General features: G+C 37.3%; 2 protein-coding genes across 2 annotated transcripts; both read right to left on the bottom strand.

Moving 5' to 3' along the window:
* Positions 1-124: 124 nt before the first annotated feature.
* On the bottom strand, positions 125-5,680 carry LOC103968779 (protein CDI). Its single transcript, XM_009382099.3, has 2 exons — positions 4,749-5,680; positions 125-223 (listed from the first exon to the last, which is right to left on the bottom strand). The coding sequence occupies exon 1, from the start codon at positions 5,571-5,573 to the stop codon at positions 4,797-4,799; it is 777 nt and encodes a 258-aa protein (XP_009380374.2). The 5' UTR covers positions 5,574-5,680; the 3' UTR covers positions 125-223; positions 4,749-4,796.
* A 298-nt stretch (positions 5,681-5,978) lies between these two features.
* Positions 5,979-17,214, bottom strand: LOC103968759 (uncharacterized). Its single transcript, XM_009382069.3, has 13 exons — positions 16,986-17,214; positions 16,775-16,865; positions 15,881-15,932; positions 15,538-15,620; positions 14,975-15,415; positions 14,408-14,852; positions 14,181-14,259; positions 13,953-14,083; positions 11,585-11,816; positions 10,543-10,678; positions 8,952-9,046; positions 8,735-8,858; positions 5,979-6,233 (listed from the first exon to the last, which is right to left on the bottom strand). Exons 1-13 carry the CDS (start codon positions 17,066-17,068, stop codon positions 6,168-6,170), a joined length of 2,058 nt encoding a protein of 685 aa, XP_009380344.1. The 5' UTR covers positions 17,069-17,214; the 3' UTR covers positions 5,979-6,167.
* Positions 17,215-18,254: the final 1,040 nt, after the last annotated feature.

Genomic DNA, 18,254 nt, shown 5'->3' with positions numbered 1-18,254 from the left:
AAAATTGTCAAACATAAGAGGGCTCTCTAAGGTCTCTTAAAAACATTCTGTGTATTCGAGTACTTAACGTCCTCTTCTAAGGCTTCTTTGTACGAACTCGAATCTCTTGGTGCCACAATGGATGATTCGAATCCATACGTGGGAGCACAATATAGTTTAGTTGCCAGTTTATTTATCATTGAATGGAATTTGCCCAACCAATATCGATCGGTCTCCCTATCCCCTATCGACAAAAAAGTTAATTTTATCATCAATTCACTATGCAATAACAGATTAAAAAAAATGTTTGGGTATACAAACGTACAAAGACATGCTACAAAATCGTGCGTATATGGCATTGAGGTTACTTACCATGCACCAATGCTAAAAAGGTGAGCCTCTGACGGAAACCAAGACCACCACCAACGCAATAATGTAGAAACAAGAAAATGAATGAAATCATACTTCATAAAAATAAAAAGACGGCTTGCAGTCTTATTCTTATCCAAAATAAGATTATAGGCATATAGAATTCCCTGATCGATCAAAAAAAAACAATTCATCTTTGTTCGTCAAGATTTAATCTATTTAATCATATCACACGCACATGATCAAAAGAAATCCAATGGTCCCATGTCAAGAAGAATAATTATATCATGCGCCAAACAACTATTACAAATTAATCTTAAAATTATTTGATCAATTGTCTCTTCGGAGACATCCGATAAAATTAAAACGATACAGAGAAATCATGGTCCTTTGATCAATCCGTCAAAATTAGCAACATTAATCCAAGTTGAAATCCAATCACCCAATAGATTAATGATTTGTGCCAGCCAGCCAGCCACCAATCCACTACAAATTCAAACCCCCCCCTCATCAATTTTTATTATTACTTAATTTTATTCATTCAATTTTTTTTACAATTGGCTTACCCACTCACTCTGTCATCGTAAACCATTTTAAATTTCTTTCCACACCGGAAACTACAAGTTGATTTACAAGGCCTGTAGAATGCGATTTAATTTAGACTTATGTGTACAGTAGAAACAAACATTAAGATGCTAATAAAACAGTAATCCTATCCATCTCAAATTCTTGGGAATTCAATTTTAAAACTAAAATAAATGGGGTCTTGGTTGAAATCAGAAACAGAATTTCAAATTATCTTTATCACCTTAATGAATCCAACACCAAGTTTCCAGTTGAAACTTCAAACACTTGCTACTCCTTCACACAGCACCATAATCTATTCAAACTTCACTACCCAAAGTTCCCGAAATACCCTCAAAGATCACCCAATTCCTCGTGTTATAGGTGATAGAAATAATAGAAGATAAGAACAAATATTGAAGAAGCTTTATTGTAGAAATGAAATAGCTTTAGCTTGAATCTATTAACATGTTCCCTCTCCTATTTATACAGATTAGGAGGAAGGATTTCCCACAACAGAATAAACAGAATAGAGAGATTTCTTATCCTCTATCAAGTTAGGGAAATCTTATCTTCTATCATGTTGGGGAAATCTTATCTTCTATCATGCCCCCGCAAGATGGTGCTCCTAACAAGGATACCAATCTTGGATCGATGCAAAGAATTGTTTACAAGCGAGAGGCTTCATGAGTAAGATAAGTGTAGATCGCTGCTGCTGCTGCTGCGATTGTTGTTGCTGTAATGGCACAGGCGTTCCCTTCATTCTCCTTAAGTCTGCCGAATGTTGACAGATCAGCGAAGACTACCGCGGTGAGGAAGATGAGGATTGATCACGGAGCCTGCTTCACTTTTCTCAGCGACGTTGGTCGCTGGCCGAAGGCAAGAGCGAAACTTCGTTTTTCTCAACGACGTTGGTCGTGGTTGCGATTACAACGACTGCGACGGTAGAGAAGAAATCTACAGCAATGTTGCAGTGATGCTACTACAGCAAAGGAGGAAACTGCAACAGAGGAGGAAGCTGTAGCAGAAGAGGAAGGAAAATAGCTACAACGAGGAAGAAAGGTGGGGCAATGCTGATAAGCAGCACTAGAGATGCCGTGGCAGAAGGGAACGGACGTTGGCGCAGAGTGGCAACACCAATGATGAATTGGCAGCGAGAAGAGAGCTTGCTCTAGGCAAGCGGCTCTGATACCATGATAGAAATAATAGAAGATAAGAACAAATATTGAAGAAGCTTTATTGTAGAAATGAAATAGCTTTAGCTTGAATCTATTAACATGTTCCCTCTCCTATTTATACAGATTAGGAGGAAGGATTTCTCACAATAGAATAAACAGAATAGAGAGATTTCTTATCCTCTATCAAGTTAGGGAAATCTTATCTTCTATCATGTTGGGGAAATCTTATCTTCTATGCACCAAGTGTGTTTAAAGTCGACACAACACGCAGTAGGACCTGAGCGTACTACTAGTAAACCATCAACGATGCAGAACGAATGTGAAAAAGACCCACCCCGATGCTCGATGTAGAAGCAAATGCTGATAGCAGAAAAGATTTCCCTAACTATATGAACTACTCTGAAAATCCTTTATTCTGTTGAGGAAAATCCTCCCTTCTAATATGTATAAATAATAGGAGAGTGACAGCTTAATATATTTAAGCTAAAGCTACTTCAATAAAGCTTCTTATCTTTTATTCTTTTCATCATGGTATCAGAGCCGCTTGTCTAGAGCAAGCTCTCTTCTCGCTGTCGACTCATCACTATTGCTTCTCCACATCCGACAACAAAAGAAAAAGCTTTCTACTACTGCTTTTCCGTCATCAGGCCGTCGGTGCGACAAATCTTTCCTCCTCGGCGAACGACAACTATCTTCTCTACTGCCACTTTGCGCCAACGTCCGTTCCCTTCTGTGGCGTCTCTAGTGCTGCGCTCACCAGCACTGCCTCACCTTTCCTCCTCTGTTGTAGCTTTCTTCTCTATTGTAGCATCGCTGTAGCTTCCTCCTCTGTTGCAGCTTCCTCCTCTGCTGCATCTCTATTGCAGCTTTCTCCTTTGCTGCACCTCTGCTGTAGCTTCCTCCTCTGCTATAGCATCGCTACAACTTCCTCCTCTGCTGCAGCTTCTTCCTCTGCAACTTCCTTCTCTGCTGCAGCTTCTTCCTCTGCTACAGTATTGCTATAGCTTTTTCCATTGCTGTAGCTTTCTCCTCTGCTGTAGCCATTGCCGTCGTCGTCGCAGCCGCAGCAACAGTAATAATAGCAACAGCGATCTGCTCTTGCCCTACTCACGAAACCTCTGGCTCGTAAACTGTTTGCTTTGCATCAATCCAAGATTGGTATCCTTGACAGGAGCACCATCTTACGGGTGCATGATAGCAGATAGAAAATCCTCTATTACGATTGTAAAAATGAGATGCAGATGCAACATCAACACAAGCAAGCATGAGAGTTAACACGACGTATCAATGGTACAGAACGAATGTAAAAAGACCCACCCCCGATGCAGATGCAGAGGCAGATGCAGCATCAACACGATGCAAGCATGAGAGTTAACACAACGTATCAATGGTGCAGAATGAATGTAAAAAGACCCACCCCAATGCTGGATGCAGAAGCAGATGCAACATCAACACAAGCAAGCATGAGAGTTGACACAACATATCAATGATGCAGAACGAATGTAAAAAGACCCACCCCGATGCTGGATGCAGAAGCAGATGCAGCATCAACACAAACAAGCATAAGTATTGGCAAATTCCAAAGAAATATGCCACAGAACATGCAGCACATGAAAGGTGGCACCCACTTTGCACTTTGCTGACGCTAACAACCGAGAAAAGGAATTTGTATTCTAACAAACAAAAATCAAAACTTCAATGAACTGAAGGTTAGACCACATAAAGAAATACACTCCTACTACATCTAGAAAGGCAAAACAGAACAGAATTGTTGCATATGAGTAGAACACTTCACATGCAAAAGCTCCCAAATTACATAGGAAAAAAAAGCACCTTCTTTTTGCATTTTTCACAATCATGATTATTAGCATATAGCATGACATTCCAAAGCATGACTCTATGAGATATATATATTACATACATCAAAGCCAATAACAGAATCATCCTGAGGGAAGAGTCATAACAGAGTTGCTTAAACCTAGATTTCAGCTTTCATTTCTGCCGATTGTAAACTTGGTTCGATAATGCATATTTTAATTTATGTAAAGTAAGTACATTACATTTTTATACCAGAACAATTAAGAACCAAATTTATACTGAATTTTCAGAAAGGCAATGGTCTAACCCCATCAATTGTGCAGAATTATTATTTCGAGGAATAAGTTGGCATACTCTTCTCAGAGATAGTAAATTACTTCCATTTGCTTTATTCTAAACCTGATAGTTTCAGGTTCACAAGAGAGCCAAAAGACATTCCATCCTAAATTGGCACAGCATTCATTCCATATATGTGTGAGAATATATGACCATCTAAGATAAGGGGGAAACCATGGCAAGTGATTCTTTACCTGCATAAATTGATGACAAGATGCCCAGTTCCCAATTCTTGCATTCAACCAAACAGTAAAGCATCCTTAACCTTGAGGCAAAAACCTTGATCCGGGTGAAACATTTTCATTGAAGAAGGAAACAAATAAAAGATGGAGAGTGAAGCACTTCCAATCATGGGATGAAATCATATAAAACGGTCAAATAACACAGCAATTGTCAATATTAGAAGCACAAATTGACATAAAATGAAAGAAATAAGAAAAGAACATGTGAAATGTTGATTAGCAACAAGAAAAAGAATTTAGGAGAATGACCCAAACACAATACCTGAATGCTACTACCTTCCACCAGATCTGGGAGCATCTCCCTTTCCATTTAATTATTCTTTGCGGAACCTTTCTTCTTCTCATCCTCGGCAGCCTTCTCGGCGTTCGATTCCTCCAACTCGTTGATCCAGAGGTCGGCGAACTCGCAGTCCTTGTAGCGCTCGAACCAAGGCCCGCCGGAGGTGTAGTGGATGGCCTTGGGCGCGGTGTTGTCGGGATCGGCGGGGTCGACCTTGTTGTGCCCGACGAGGAAGTTCCATACGAAGGGGATCTCGCCGATCTCGGCATCGTCGAGCCACATGAAGCGGTGGAGGAAGGCGCCGGACTGGGTGCTAACGGCGTCGGGGATGAGGGCGGCGACGTTCTTGCGGTGGGCGCAGTTATAGAGGACGAGGGAGGACCAGTTTTTGCGGGGGTAAACGGTCTGGACGGCGCCGTCCATCTTGGTGGTCTCGGAAGGGGCGTAGTCGTGGTGGACGCACATGACGGCGAAGCTGGGGTCACGGAGGGCGAAGAGAGCGGCGGGGTCGTGCAGGAAGAGGAAGTCGCAGTCGACGAAGAGGGCCCAGCCGCGGTGGCCGGCGAGGTAGGGGGTGAGGAAGCGGGTGAAGGAGAACTCGGTGCTCTCGGTGGGGCCGCGGGGTCGCCAGTAGAGGCCGGCGGCGCGGAGGTCGGCCTGTCGGATGGGGTGGACGGACAGGGGCACGGAGGAGCGGCGGAGGAGAGAGCGGCGGCAGACCTGGTAGGCCACGTCCTCACGGGGGTCGTAACCGATGAACACACGGAAGGGCTCCTCTCCGGCCACGTCGGGGAACTCGGAGCCCATGCTTGCCGAGGTAAACGAGGAAACCAAACCAAGTGTGGGAAATGAGAGTAGCAGTAGTAGCAAGTGGGAGGAGGCTGAAACGAAGAAGACCGAGGGACACCCACCGACAAGTTTGTTGCGGTTTAAGACAGCCGTGGGGAGTCGGCAAGGAAGATGGGCCCCACGCGGAGAACCGCGTGGTACCGTTGATTTGCGTAATGGGATTGGACGACCATACTGTCCATTTCCTTTCCCTTCCCTGATATCAATCGTCGATTTGATTTGATAAAATCTGTTCTTTAATATTATATTATATTATATTATATTATATTATATTATATTATATTATATTTTATATATATATATATATATATATATATATATATATATATATATATATATATATTTCCCTAGAAGAGAAGACAGTTTCAGAGAGACCGACCCTGTCATAACATAAAAGGTGAAGTTACAAACAACATACAGAGATCTCACTAGTCCTGATCAGGGGACGGCGGAGATTCTTTCTGACACAATTACAGATAGATAGGAGAAGCAAACATCACCCGCATTTTTAGCAGCGAAATCACAAAACGGAACAGTGTTTAGAGAGTCGAGTCAAGATGTACTAGTGAAATAGGCAGTGACAGCTTTGAGCCTCCCGTTCAATATATTCTTCTCAACCTACAAAAAGGGAATATAATTAGGCAAAATCACTGCCTGTCTGTCTTACTAATTCAAAATGGCACTTTTGTTGTAGCAAAAGAAGAGGAAACAAAAAAAAAACACGAAACAATTGAAGGCCATCATACCAGAAAACATCATAATTTCTCCGGCTTTTTAAGGATTCGAATTTGTGAGAAATAGGTAAATTTGGTTGGATGATGGTGTCTTGAATATTATTAATCTCATCTTATTAAGATCCATAATCTACGTGCCTTGGCTTATTTATTAAACATTAACACGGGGAGATGGGGTATGGATAAAAACATGAGCATACCTCAATTCCTGACATTATATCATATAATGCAACAGGATATGGCAATAATATAGTTACCATACATCAATAACCAAGAAAATCAGAATATGATTTCATAAGCATTTCAAAAAAGTATTAAATGACAATTAATCAGAAGATGAGAGTATGGCTGTCATAAGCATTTTGAAGTGTATCAGAATTAAGAATTAAGAGGCCAGAGAAAGTGGAATGATGTTCATTTATCACTAATATCTTCCAGATTTATCTACAACTCTTCCAAACTCAACATTTAAAATAAACTGCTTATAATCTGTTTATTTCCCCTCGTGTTCATACATCATCTTCCCTTTATTTCGGAAATGATAAAATAATAAATAATAAATGTTGAATATGGGTAAAAAAATGACCTACATCAAAAACATACAGGAGTACCATGTTTCCCTATCATGAATAGACTCAAATTATGTAAGGACATTGTAACAAAAAATGATCTACAGAAAAGAGAGAGAGAGAGAGAGAGAGAGTAGCACCATATTCTCCTATCAAGAATAACCTCAAATCATGTGGGCACATTTTGGCCATTCTGGAATTAATGCTTCTTTAGAAGAAACATCTATAATGTCATTATAAGGAAAAACTGAACTACGAATTAATGAAACCAACATCCCACGAGTTGCCTGACCTATCTTAGAATGCCACCCTTCATTGTAATAAATATAGAAACAAAGAACAGTAGGTCATTTTATTGAACTTAAGACCCAAGTTCAATAAAGCTAAAAAAGCTTACTTGTCCTATGTCAAATTATAGAGTGATAACAGAGTATCACATAGGTTTGAGATTCGGTACATCAAGTTCTATTTCTCAATTCAACTATTTTGTGGAAGGACTTTTAAATACCACCTTGATTTAATACATTGTCACGCTAGAGTAAGCACTAATACTATTAAAGTGCATGGTGCAGCAACATCCAGTTGATGATTTATTGGATTAATTTTTTTTCTTAAGAATAGAATGCCCAGTCAATTGCTTTCTGGATTCCTATGACAGATAGTGACATATCCAGATGAGGCTGCAAATAAGAGAAGCAATCAGCTCTTGAAAATGCAATTATTATGTTGATTTCAAATAACAAAGGTGACTCTTTTTGCTTGTCTCCTTTAGTCATGATCTGGATTAAGTCTTTTCCTAGTTCCTGACTCTGTTGCAACAACTAATAATCAGAATACCAATTCCACAATCATAATTTTGAAACTTGTCAATTTGTTTAGTCATAAAATTTTCATATTTGTCATTCTTGCTTCGGTAATAGCTTACCATGGAACCTGTTCTCTATCAGTTACCCAACCTCATCTCCTCGTTAACATAAAAAGTTGGAAACTTGCTGCCTCTGCAAGCTGGCAATCTAAACCAACATTTAAACTAAACCATCAAACTAGTGATCCAACCAATCAAGTAAAAAATTTAATGAGTTTTAAATCAGATTTAGATCTACTTAATATGATCTATTTAAGAAGTAAAATCCTAAAATGTGATGTAAAGCCACATGGCTTGCTTTCATGTTTGCTTGCATCCAAGGCCTATTTAAAAGTGTCCTAAGGGCAAAACAATATAAGTGAAATATAGCTTAAAAAACCATCTATTAGCTTCTTTTATCCTAACAAAGGTTCAGTCTATTCTGCAACCAAACATAAGTTAACAAAAATATCAAAGATAATTATCAACTGCAGGATATTTTTTTCCTCTTAATTCAACAATATTACTCCCTCCTGTTCTCTCTTTTATCTGAAATGTATTATCTTCTATCCTTTTCTACAACCTTGACATCAACAAAATCAGCCCACTTATAAATGTCGATACACTTCCCCTAACTGTGGCAACCAACATCTGAGTTGGTCACTCCCTCACTCATATCCAGAGATGAAAATGCTAACAATCTGGAATGTTGAGAGTTCCTACATTCCAAATTCTAGTTCTTTAGAGCAACAAAGAATTACAATTAGGCATCCACTACTGAGTTCTACATCTGAACTTTTACATGGATAGCTATCAAAATAAAATAAAAATATTATTCATTATGTTTGAATTAATTATATATGCACATTTTGTTTTATAAAAAAAATCCCATTCTGTGTCAACAAAAGGCATACATTGTTTGTTATCATTCAAATAAATGCCAAAAGACTGCAGATTTTAAATGAAATATACCTCAAGTGTCCAAGGAGGATCGACTGATAAAGAAAGCTCTGCCAATTGGTTGAAGTCAACATTCCGAGGAAGATATATTACTACTTTGGAGGCAATCCTGCTTGCAATTTTGAAGAGATGGTACCTGATATATTAATAAAAGAAAATAAAATTCATTGATGGTTGACAAATCAGTAAAGAACTATAATTGCATAATAAGTGAAAAAAGAAAACAAACCCATCATGAGGCTTAAGCATGGATCTGATATCATAAGTTTGCACTTTTGCATAATCTGGTCCACCCCAAGGAGGTGATAGAAACACGGAGTCTCCCTACATCAGAATACAATAGACAATGCAGTGTATTAGTTGAATAACTAGATGCAGATTACATCCTTCATAAGTAGAGTCACCATTTTGTAAAGTGGTGGATTCTTATATGGTTCCGTATCTTAGTACTCGTAAATTAGTTCAGATGCATCAAAATCATTTCATTTATGTAACAAAGCCTATGTTCTCTTTTATTAGTTCTTCACATTTCACAATTGAGTCACTTTTCCAAAGTTTGAAATGGTTGGCAACTAGTCAAAACTATAGGTCTTTGTCAATCTGTCATATCTTCCATCCAATCTCCTTCACTTTCATTTATGTTCCATATCTAAATTGTTTACACGAAAAGGTTCTGACATGACCAATAGATAAAAAGGTGGTTATTCCATTTATGTTTTCACTTGGGCAGGACATTTCAAGCTAACCTATGTATGTATCATGTACCTGAAAGGCGAGAACCAAATACAAGGTTCCTACCAATGTTGGTTACAAAAGCGTAGAGGCTTTTATTATGACTCAAACCACTTGACACCTAGGTTGTAGAGGGCCAATGCTACCATGATCCAAGGTTTTCTGTCATATTCTAATCATAAGCCGATGCAACTTATGTGCTAAAATAGTTTGCAAATATATTGTGTGTAGAAATCCTCTAGTGACAATTTCTAATCTCTCTTCCCATATCAAATGACTCAGAAAGACCCAATCTTCCCATTGTTGCTCTTCTCCTTTGATTACTCTCGGGTTATCACTACCTTTTCAAAAACCGAATCTTATCTACCAAATGGCCTGCATAATAAAACAATTAGAGGAGAAATATAATTAAAGATGCTTGAAGACACAGAAAATAGGGTTTATCAAAGTACTGAAGTATCAGAAAAAGTGAGAGAACTAACCTCGTCGAGTATCAAAACACTTTTATCATATTTTATATTATCGTATTCAACATCAGAGAAAAAGTTCTACTAGAACAGCAAATCAACCAAAAGAGAAAATGAGAAGGCCTTTGGTCATCTTTATAACCATCACTCAAAGCAAACTGCTGAGCTGTCTAAGCAGCCAAGCTAATAAAATGTTTGCAGAGCTCAGTAGCTCTAAATCCTAGAGGATTTCTCAGTGATTAAACCTTAACAAGAAATACATGAGAAAATATAGGATACTGGAAATTTTGTAATTTAGACAAAACTTGAATTTCTTCTCTTATGTTGAATAAGTTCTAATCATTATTCTCTTCTATAAGTTGAATATAACTCCTTAAACACAAAGAAGTGATGATTAGCAAAGAACCAAAGGGTCTTGAACCCAAAATCTGCATGTAGTTGATTATTGATGCTATTTTAACTACATATAACAATTTTAGAATGAAAAGAAAACCATGAGCTGTTGGTGCCATTTGTGCTACAGATAACAATTTTAGAATGAATAGTTCATTAATTAGGCAAAACATTCTGCTCATTTATCAAAAGGAAGCCTATTATGTTTATCTGTCATGCAGATTGTACCTTCATGTAAGCTGCCATCTTGAAAAAATCACCTTGAACAAAGTCTATTTTGTCACGAACTCCATAAATAGTAGAATTATGATATGCGAACTCAACCTTTTGAGGATCAATGTCAATGGCAATAACATAATTACTCCTGAAATAAAATGGATACCCACAATCAAGATTTTGAAAATGAAAAATCATATTTTAAATTACATTCAAAGGAGGGACAACAAATACATACAATACAACTTATATAAACAGATTTTCATAAATGACAAAACTGCATCACATGTAACTTCTATGCTAACTTAACCTGTTTCTAGAATCAAGAAGCATCCTCCAAGAGGGGCAATGATATTGGCAACATTATCCCACAAATAAGGTAGTAAATGCACACTGGCAGTAACCAGGGCAATAAGCCCTAGTCAAAATAAGTTTGTACCACTGCATAATCCATTTTTATTAGCAAGGCTGCATGCCAGATTTAGTTGAGAGTCTGCTGAGGGAAAGCTTTGAATTCGTACTACGTGAAAAAGATTGAGCTCCAACAATCATCTAACATAGACTGATAGACCATAGCATTGCTAGCTGGGTCATTTGGACACTGGGGGCTGGGTCTATCCTCATATTAAGAGGCATATGCATCTTTGTTAAGCAGTGAATGTTACTTCATAGCTCCTACCATCACTGAATTTGTTTTTCTTATACGTCCAACAGAACTGTGATGTTAGGAAGACGTGTGATAAACTTGGCCTCCAATCGAAGAGAAAAGCAATCAGCTTTAAGGAATTAATTTTTCTTATTCACAGGATCAAACTCATTGATTATAGATAAGTTAGCCAAGCCAGTCATTTATTATGGATAACCTCAATTATGTTGAAGCTTTTATGTGTTTATGAAATACCAGAGAAAAGAACACCTACTATCAAGCTAATAAGAGAAAGAAATAATCAGATTTTTTTCTTTCATCAAAGGGATAGTTCTGATACATAATGCAGAAAATCACTATGGAAATAAAATGCAGAAGATAACTACTGAAATAACATTACTTACGCACTTTATGGCAAATTGGATAGAATTTCCACCAACTCCAGCAAAACAATCAATCACAACACCACCACCACAACGGTTTGCATGATGTCTTGCAATGGGCTCCGGTGTGACAGAAAACCATCCTTCTTCATCCAACTTTATGCCACTATCATATCGGGTAAATAGTGAATATCTCTGGCACCAATACTTGAAAGTACTGGCAGAGACACCTTCATAAACTCCTGGCGATTTAGGCTCTACAATGAAACAGAAGTAGAATCAAAGTTACGACCTCACAACTATGGCTAAATGCCTTAAAAAAAATTTAGAAACGGAATGGTCTCATGCTCTGCACTAAATCCTATAAAGCATCTTAAAGCTCTACACTGAATTATAAACAGATCTTGTTTAGACACAAACATGAAACATTATTAACATTTCAGAGCTACCAATGCATCAAAAGATATTAGTATTAAGATCATTAATCTAGAAGAATACAAAAGTTGGTGTGAATTTCAAATAAGCATATTTTCATAATTTTCATAACATTGTTGCATTTTGATTATCTAACAATCTTTAAATTAAAGTAGAACACTGAAAGGCATGAACAATAGAGGTTTCTTTTACACATTGCAGAATGTACATACAGGAAGAAAGATATAACACAGGAAAAGGTGCAAAGTAGTACAAGAAAACAAGAAATCTGATTCTGAAAGACGTGTGTAATGTAAATATGGCTAAGATGCCCTATGTTATGCAAATATGATCCATTGAGTGGCATAGCTGAGGGTTGTTAAAATTCCACAATGCTCAGTGATCGTTTTCAAAACAATTCCATGAGATTTTTTTTTGTTGGTGTTATGACTATGGTATGTTAATTCTTTTCTTTCTTCCTTATTTGATAAAGCTCCCTCCCAGTTCTCTAATTATGATCAGAACAGACCTGATAACAAGTACAATTATATCAATTTATAATAACCAACTACTTGGTCTACCCAGTATGCACAAATGAAAAGGTTTTCTGAAACGTAAAGTCACCCTCTTTTACCCATTCTTCAATTCATAAAACATTTCTTGGGAGGTATACCAAAGAAAAAGAAGACACGTTTCAGTGAGTATCCAGTCCGTTCAAAAGCCACAAAAGAATTTGCCAACAGTATCTAACAAATGTAAATATATTTGTACTTTAAGTTTCCATCTCGAGGTGAGCCTGGGTACAACGGCAAAGTTGCTCCATTGCAAACCAGGAAATCAGAGTTCGAGTCTAGAAAACAATTTCTCTAAATATAGAGGTAAAGTTGAGTACAATGACCCTTCCCAAACCCCACATTGGTGGGAGCCTCGTTTACTGGGATGACCCCTTTCGCCTTTTACTTTCGTATCTCATCTTATTACAAGTTTAAAGTAACTTGAAAGAAACCAAAAGCAACCACATGCATAAGACATGGAACTCCATATCGAAAGACATGAAAAGGTCAAAAAGAATATAAGAAAAAGCTTGTGGAACCACTACAAACAAGAACATTTCACTCAATACACCAATAATTCTATGTAATTTGTAATGTTCCTTTAACATATATTTATAAAACACCAGATGTAAGGTGCAATTCTCCACAAAGAAGTTGCAAGAATCCTAAAATAACTCCCAGCATATTTTTAGTGACTCTAGGACTTCATTACACATTTCTTTAGCCAAAAATAGGACCACAGGTTACCAACACCAAACTGTTGAAAGCTACCAGATACCAATACCCATGACCTAGCATTTGCACTTTGACTAAAACAAGTAAAATCCATGAATTTATTGAAGAAAAATCTCTCGGTACCAGACAAACAAACACTTTCTCTCTCACCAATTTGAATATTCATTTCTCTACCTTAGGTCATTTCGAACTTGAGCATCAAAGAGGTCATGCCGAGAACACCTCCAGAACTAGTTTTATAAGAATTGGACATCGCATCTGAGATCAATTTAGACGAGTCTTCCTGAAGTTCGGGCTTGGTAAGTGGGCTAGGTTGGATTAGATTCAGCTTATTAAACTAATGACCAAATCTGGCCTCATCAATATACAAATTGAACTGTGAAGCAAATGGAAAATGAGAATGTGATAACCACTATTTTCTCTTGTAACCACTAATAGGAACTAAATCATATTGATTAAGTGATGCATCTAATAATTCCTTTCAACATGTCCAACTCATCTTAAGCCTTTTTTTTGTGATTTTATCCTTACTAGATACTACACCTACCCCACAAATGCAAACATTTTGTCTCATCTAACCCCATATATACCTCTTGTCATCCTGATCTTGACCTTAATTAAAAAGAGAACTGCAAAAGAATAAGTTACTATATCTAGCATTTGCATATCTTTTTACATAATTTTGTTCACCTGATTTTTGCCTTCTTGCTCTCCTCTTCTTTTTGCCATTAAGAGACACATAATTATTGCCCAGCTCATCTGTCATAGAGCCTTCATTTCCTTCTCCATCATAACCTATCTCATCTGATGAAGTGATCAAACTGCCATAAAATCATATCAACATGAAATTAAAATGACTGTCTTGAGAACAAAACAAATACTTCAACAAAGAGAGAGCATTCATATTTTTCAGTGTACCAGTTTTGTATGGGAATTTCAAGTGATGCCTCATCGTGAGTGACTTTCTCTGCTTGTTTATCCAAAGTTTCAAGCTCATCTGTTTCAGAGATCACAAGTACCAGCTTTGTATTAGTCCTCTACACTTTTCAGAACTGAAACTTTTACTGAAGTTTAACCATTTATGGTAGCTAACATCTAATGTGCGGATCAAAAGAAGCTGTAGGGAGAAGATTGTATAGTGCAACCTCTGGTATTGTCATTGATGCATGTAGGATGGTCTGAAAATAGATACTCTGAAACTTCTTTGGCATTGGTGATCGTGTTGAAACTTTCAGAGCCACGATTTATACCAAGACAATTAACATAGTTGCTTTTATCAGAGGAATCTGATAACATCTGATCTATAACAATTTCGTTTTCCAGGAGTGGATCACTTTCAGCTTGTATTACATTTGCATCCTGATGTCTGTCAGTATCACAATCAATCTCAAAGCCTGAATGCTGTTCAGCTGCATCAGCAGACAAGCCATTAGAAGTAGATTGGTTGGATGCCAGATACGCGAATCCCGGAGGAGCGTACCAAGTTGTCTCCTGTGTTATGGAGTCGTAAAAGTAGTTTCTCCGATAATAATCATCCCATAATACCCTCCAGTCACCAACTTCCAAGCATACAGAAGTATTATCAGACTCCTGCAAGATCACTCGAAGAACAAGTGAGAAGGCTCAACAGAGCATTGCAGAGCCACAGATCTAGTCAATCAAAAATATTTTTCTCTTTTGTACTTGTAAAATCAAATGGTATAGGAGAGAACCTGTTTGTTAGGCAACTCCAAATAATGTCCAGAGCTCAACTCTTCCGAAACATCTTGCGTAAAACTTCCAGTATCTAAATTCTTATTATGGTCTAAAATTTTAACATCTACATTGCCACCAGATGTTTGAAATTCATCAACCACATGTTCCAATGTGATTATTTCATCACAATCTTGACTTTCACCAACCTCACTAGTGGTTACAGCAGTTTCACATACAAACTGTTCATCAAAGTGCACACTGCTACTAGGACTTTCCTCTAAATCATCAAGATTAGAAGCTACCCATTCTGTACTATTGATGGAAACAGGTAAAATTGTGCCATCACGAAGAACCTTTTCAACTTTAGAAATGCCAGGATCTTGTTCCTCTACATCATTATGAGCATACTTAGATTTCACCAGCATTCCCTTTCTCTTCGCTGAAGTAGACACCTTTCTCTACAATGGATAAACAGGTTAATATAACGCAAACACCAAATAAATAAAAGATGGAAAGCTCATACCATTAGAAAATCCAAAGTTCACGCAAACTGGATTATTGATCTTCAGTGGGCACTTACCTGCTTATTTGTCTTGAAAGAAACTGGGAGTCCAAGAGCAGCCATACTCTGAGCTAGTTCCGTATCTTCCATCAAATAACAATCTGGAAGGCCCAACAATAGGGATGGTCAAAATTTAAACTAACTCAGAAGTTCTAAAAAGGTAAATGAAAATTTGCAAAGTAAAGGTCTATATACAGTGGCAATTTAGTAGCTACAGAAAAGCTAGTAGAGACACATTTTTAATGAGCAACAGTATAAAAGTTCAGAAATTTGAAAAAGAACATGAAAGTGAAAAAAAAAAAAAAAGACAAATTTAAAATTAGCCAAAGTACATGAAAGTATAGAAGTTCAGAATTTTTACAATCTGTTTCCTGCTTGCCGCTTATGCTGGCGTCACAAGTGATAGTAGATCTCTGCAACATCCACAAGTTACATAGTAAGAGAAAATCCATTATCTAATAAATATAAGTCCAGCAACTAAATAACTGGAAATGTTGTATTAAACAACTGTTTATAGGACATTGGCATAAGATAAGTATTTAGAAGATAAACTAATTTGAAATAAAGAAAGAATTTTACCAGCTTGAAATTCAGGACAAGATACAGTAAACTTATTTACAAGTTTCCCAGGAACTAGATTCAGACCTCAAAGAGAGAAGCAAATTTCAATAGAAAATATGCATCTTGTATGCTTATTTCTTCAACAAGTTAGATCTTCGATACCCACGAGGACGTGTAGTTAGTTGTGTCCAATTTGTCAATGTGTATAGGATGGGAACGGGACTAGCTAAAACAGCGGAGCAAATAAGATGGTTCAACCGGACATGAACAATAAGAGCTTGCAGATAAACCTCGACGGCTCCAACACAGTAATATATAAATGTTAAGTCCAACCTCTTCCTTTGAGATTGATTTGAATACCCAAAAATCTCTCCAAGGTCTCGATGATTTGACTTTGTAAGAGAAGGAAATACGCCTCCAGAATGCATCTTCTCGATTGACCTCCTTACGCATCAAAGTGTCAACCACAGAACGCCATTTAGGAAGGGGTATTCTAATCTAGTCAAGAGACTATTAAGCCATGTATGCTAAACTCCGAACTCAGCGTAGTCAACAGACCAAGATCGTCATGCACCATGTGCAGATGATGCATCATTAGCTCTCAAATAAAGCTTAAGTTCCAACAACTTGGAAGAAAACCGACTCGATCCTAACTAAGAAAGAAATCCTACATAGGAAAACAAAAGATAGTTACCCTGGATTCGCTTTCTTCACCTTCTTCTTCTTCTTCTTCCAGGCTACCAATGCGATCAGAGACCTCCAAGTTGCTAACCCTAACGTCATCCCTGTCCAGTTAAGACCCCAGCAAAGAGAACAAAACTCAAAAACCCTAAAAGCAAAGAAGAAAAGAGCGATTTCTGTGAAATCAAGAGGATGACGCTGATCATGATGATGAATCGACTCACGAGAGGTAGACAGTCGAGACGGAGAACAGGGCGCCCAGGGTTCGGATAGCCGGGCCATCCACTTCGGTCTCGGCGGCTGCCATGCGATCGATGAATGGAGAATCCGAGACTCGAAGAGAATATATAGTATGCCGTCTGTCGGTGGCAAAGAAGGATAAGACAGCGAGAGCCGCGCCGCGGCGAGAGTTACGGAAGCGCCACCGACTCGAGTACTAAAACCCGCCTCCCGTAGCTTCTGCGAGCTGCAAGAAACGAGGTTTAGTTTTTTTTCTTTTCTTTTGGAAATTTTTATTGGTTTTCTTGAGACCATCGATTAAATTTAGATTAATTTATCCAGAAAAATCATCCATAATTAGGTTTTCCCTTTATATTAATCTTTTTAAAATTATTATATGGTTCATAAGATTTGAATATGGATGTACTCAAATTCATCCAAAAAATAAAAATATTAGAATTACTGTTTATCCATATGTGCTTGCCGTACTAAAACAAAATTATTTGGGATGAGTCAGATAAACTTATAAAATCATACAAAAACTAAAACGTGTTATGTCAAATATAAAATTTCACCAAACTATCTATCGTACGAGATGGTGCTGAATGTTACAAGTTAAAGAACAAAATATAGGTTTGTGATAGTCTGGCTTGGGTTATGGGTTTAGATCCCTTTTTCTGCAGTTATTTTGGTCTAAGGTACTTTGTATTATATTTTTCTATCGATAACACTTATTTTTATTAGTAAAAAATAATAATTAAAATAATGTTCGAGTTATGTCTTTTGTGTTGGACATTCGAAAGATGTGCTGTGATGGAGATAATGAATGACATGTAAAAGAAAGGTCTTTTTTTTATTTTTTTCAGTTTTACTAATTTTGAACTCCACTATACATAACAAGTGTGATACATTTATTTATTTATTAAATAAATATATTATGATATTTATTTACCTTGAATTGAAACTCGAAAGAAAACATATTATTAGAAAAAAAAAAAAGGTCTTTTCACTCAGGACATTATTTAAGGTAAAAACAATTTTAGCTTTTACTGTTGTTGGTTGGGACTTATTTCTTAGGCTACATGCTATTATTCTAGTCTCTATCATGAATGATGTGCAATCTATTAAGATGTTCTTGAGGTAGAATTTCCAAACTCATACATGTATAGTCTAATCCTCAAGTTGCTATAGGGTTTCACATTGGTAAATGTTGGATGTTACTTTATTTTCATCATGTCACACATTTTGAGATCCAAAATCCAACCCAACTCATT

The sequence above is a fragment of the Musa acuminata genome, chromosome BXJ1-2, assembly GCF_036884655.1.
Source record: "Musa acuminata AAA Group cultivar baxijiao chromosome BXJ1-2, Cavendish_Baxijiao_AAA, whole genome shotgun sequence".
NCBI classification, from domain to species: domain Eukaryota; kingdom Viridiplantae; phylum Streptophyta; class Magnoliopsida; order Zingiberales; family Musaceae; genus Musa; species Musa acuminata.
This window is presented reverse-complemented; position numbering and strand designations above follow the sequence as displayed.

Bases quoted from the DNA above. Each gene is read 5' to 3' on its own strand.
- LOC103968779 (XM_009382099.3), bottom strand. From the start codon at position 5,573: ATGGGCTCCGAGTTCCCCGACGTGGCCGGAGAGGAGCCCTTCCGTGTG.
- LOC103968759 (XM_009382069.3), bottom strand. From the start codon at position 17,068: ATGGCAGCCGCCGAGACCGAAGTGGATGGCCCGGCTATCCGAACCCTG. The intron at 14,853-14,974 runs GTTCTCTCCTAT...GTGATCTTGCAG, and splicing joins TGGAGTTGCCTAACAAACAG to GAGTCTGATAATACTTCTGT. The intron at 9,047-10,542 runs GTACAATCTGCA...ATTCTGATGTAG, and splicing joins AGATGGCAGCTTACATGAAG to GGAGACTCCGTGTTTCTATC.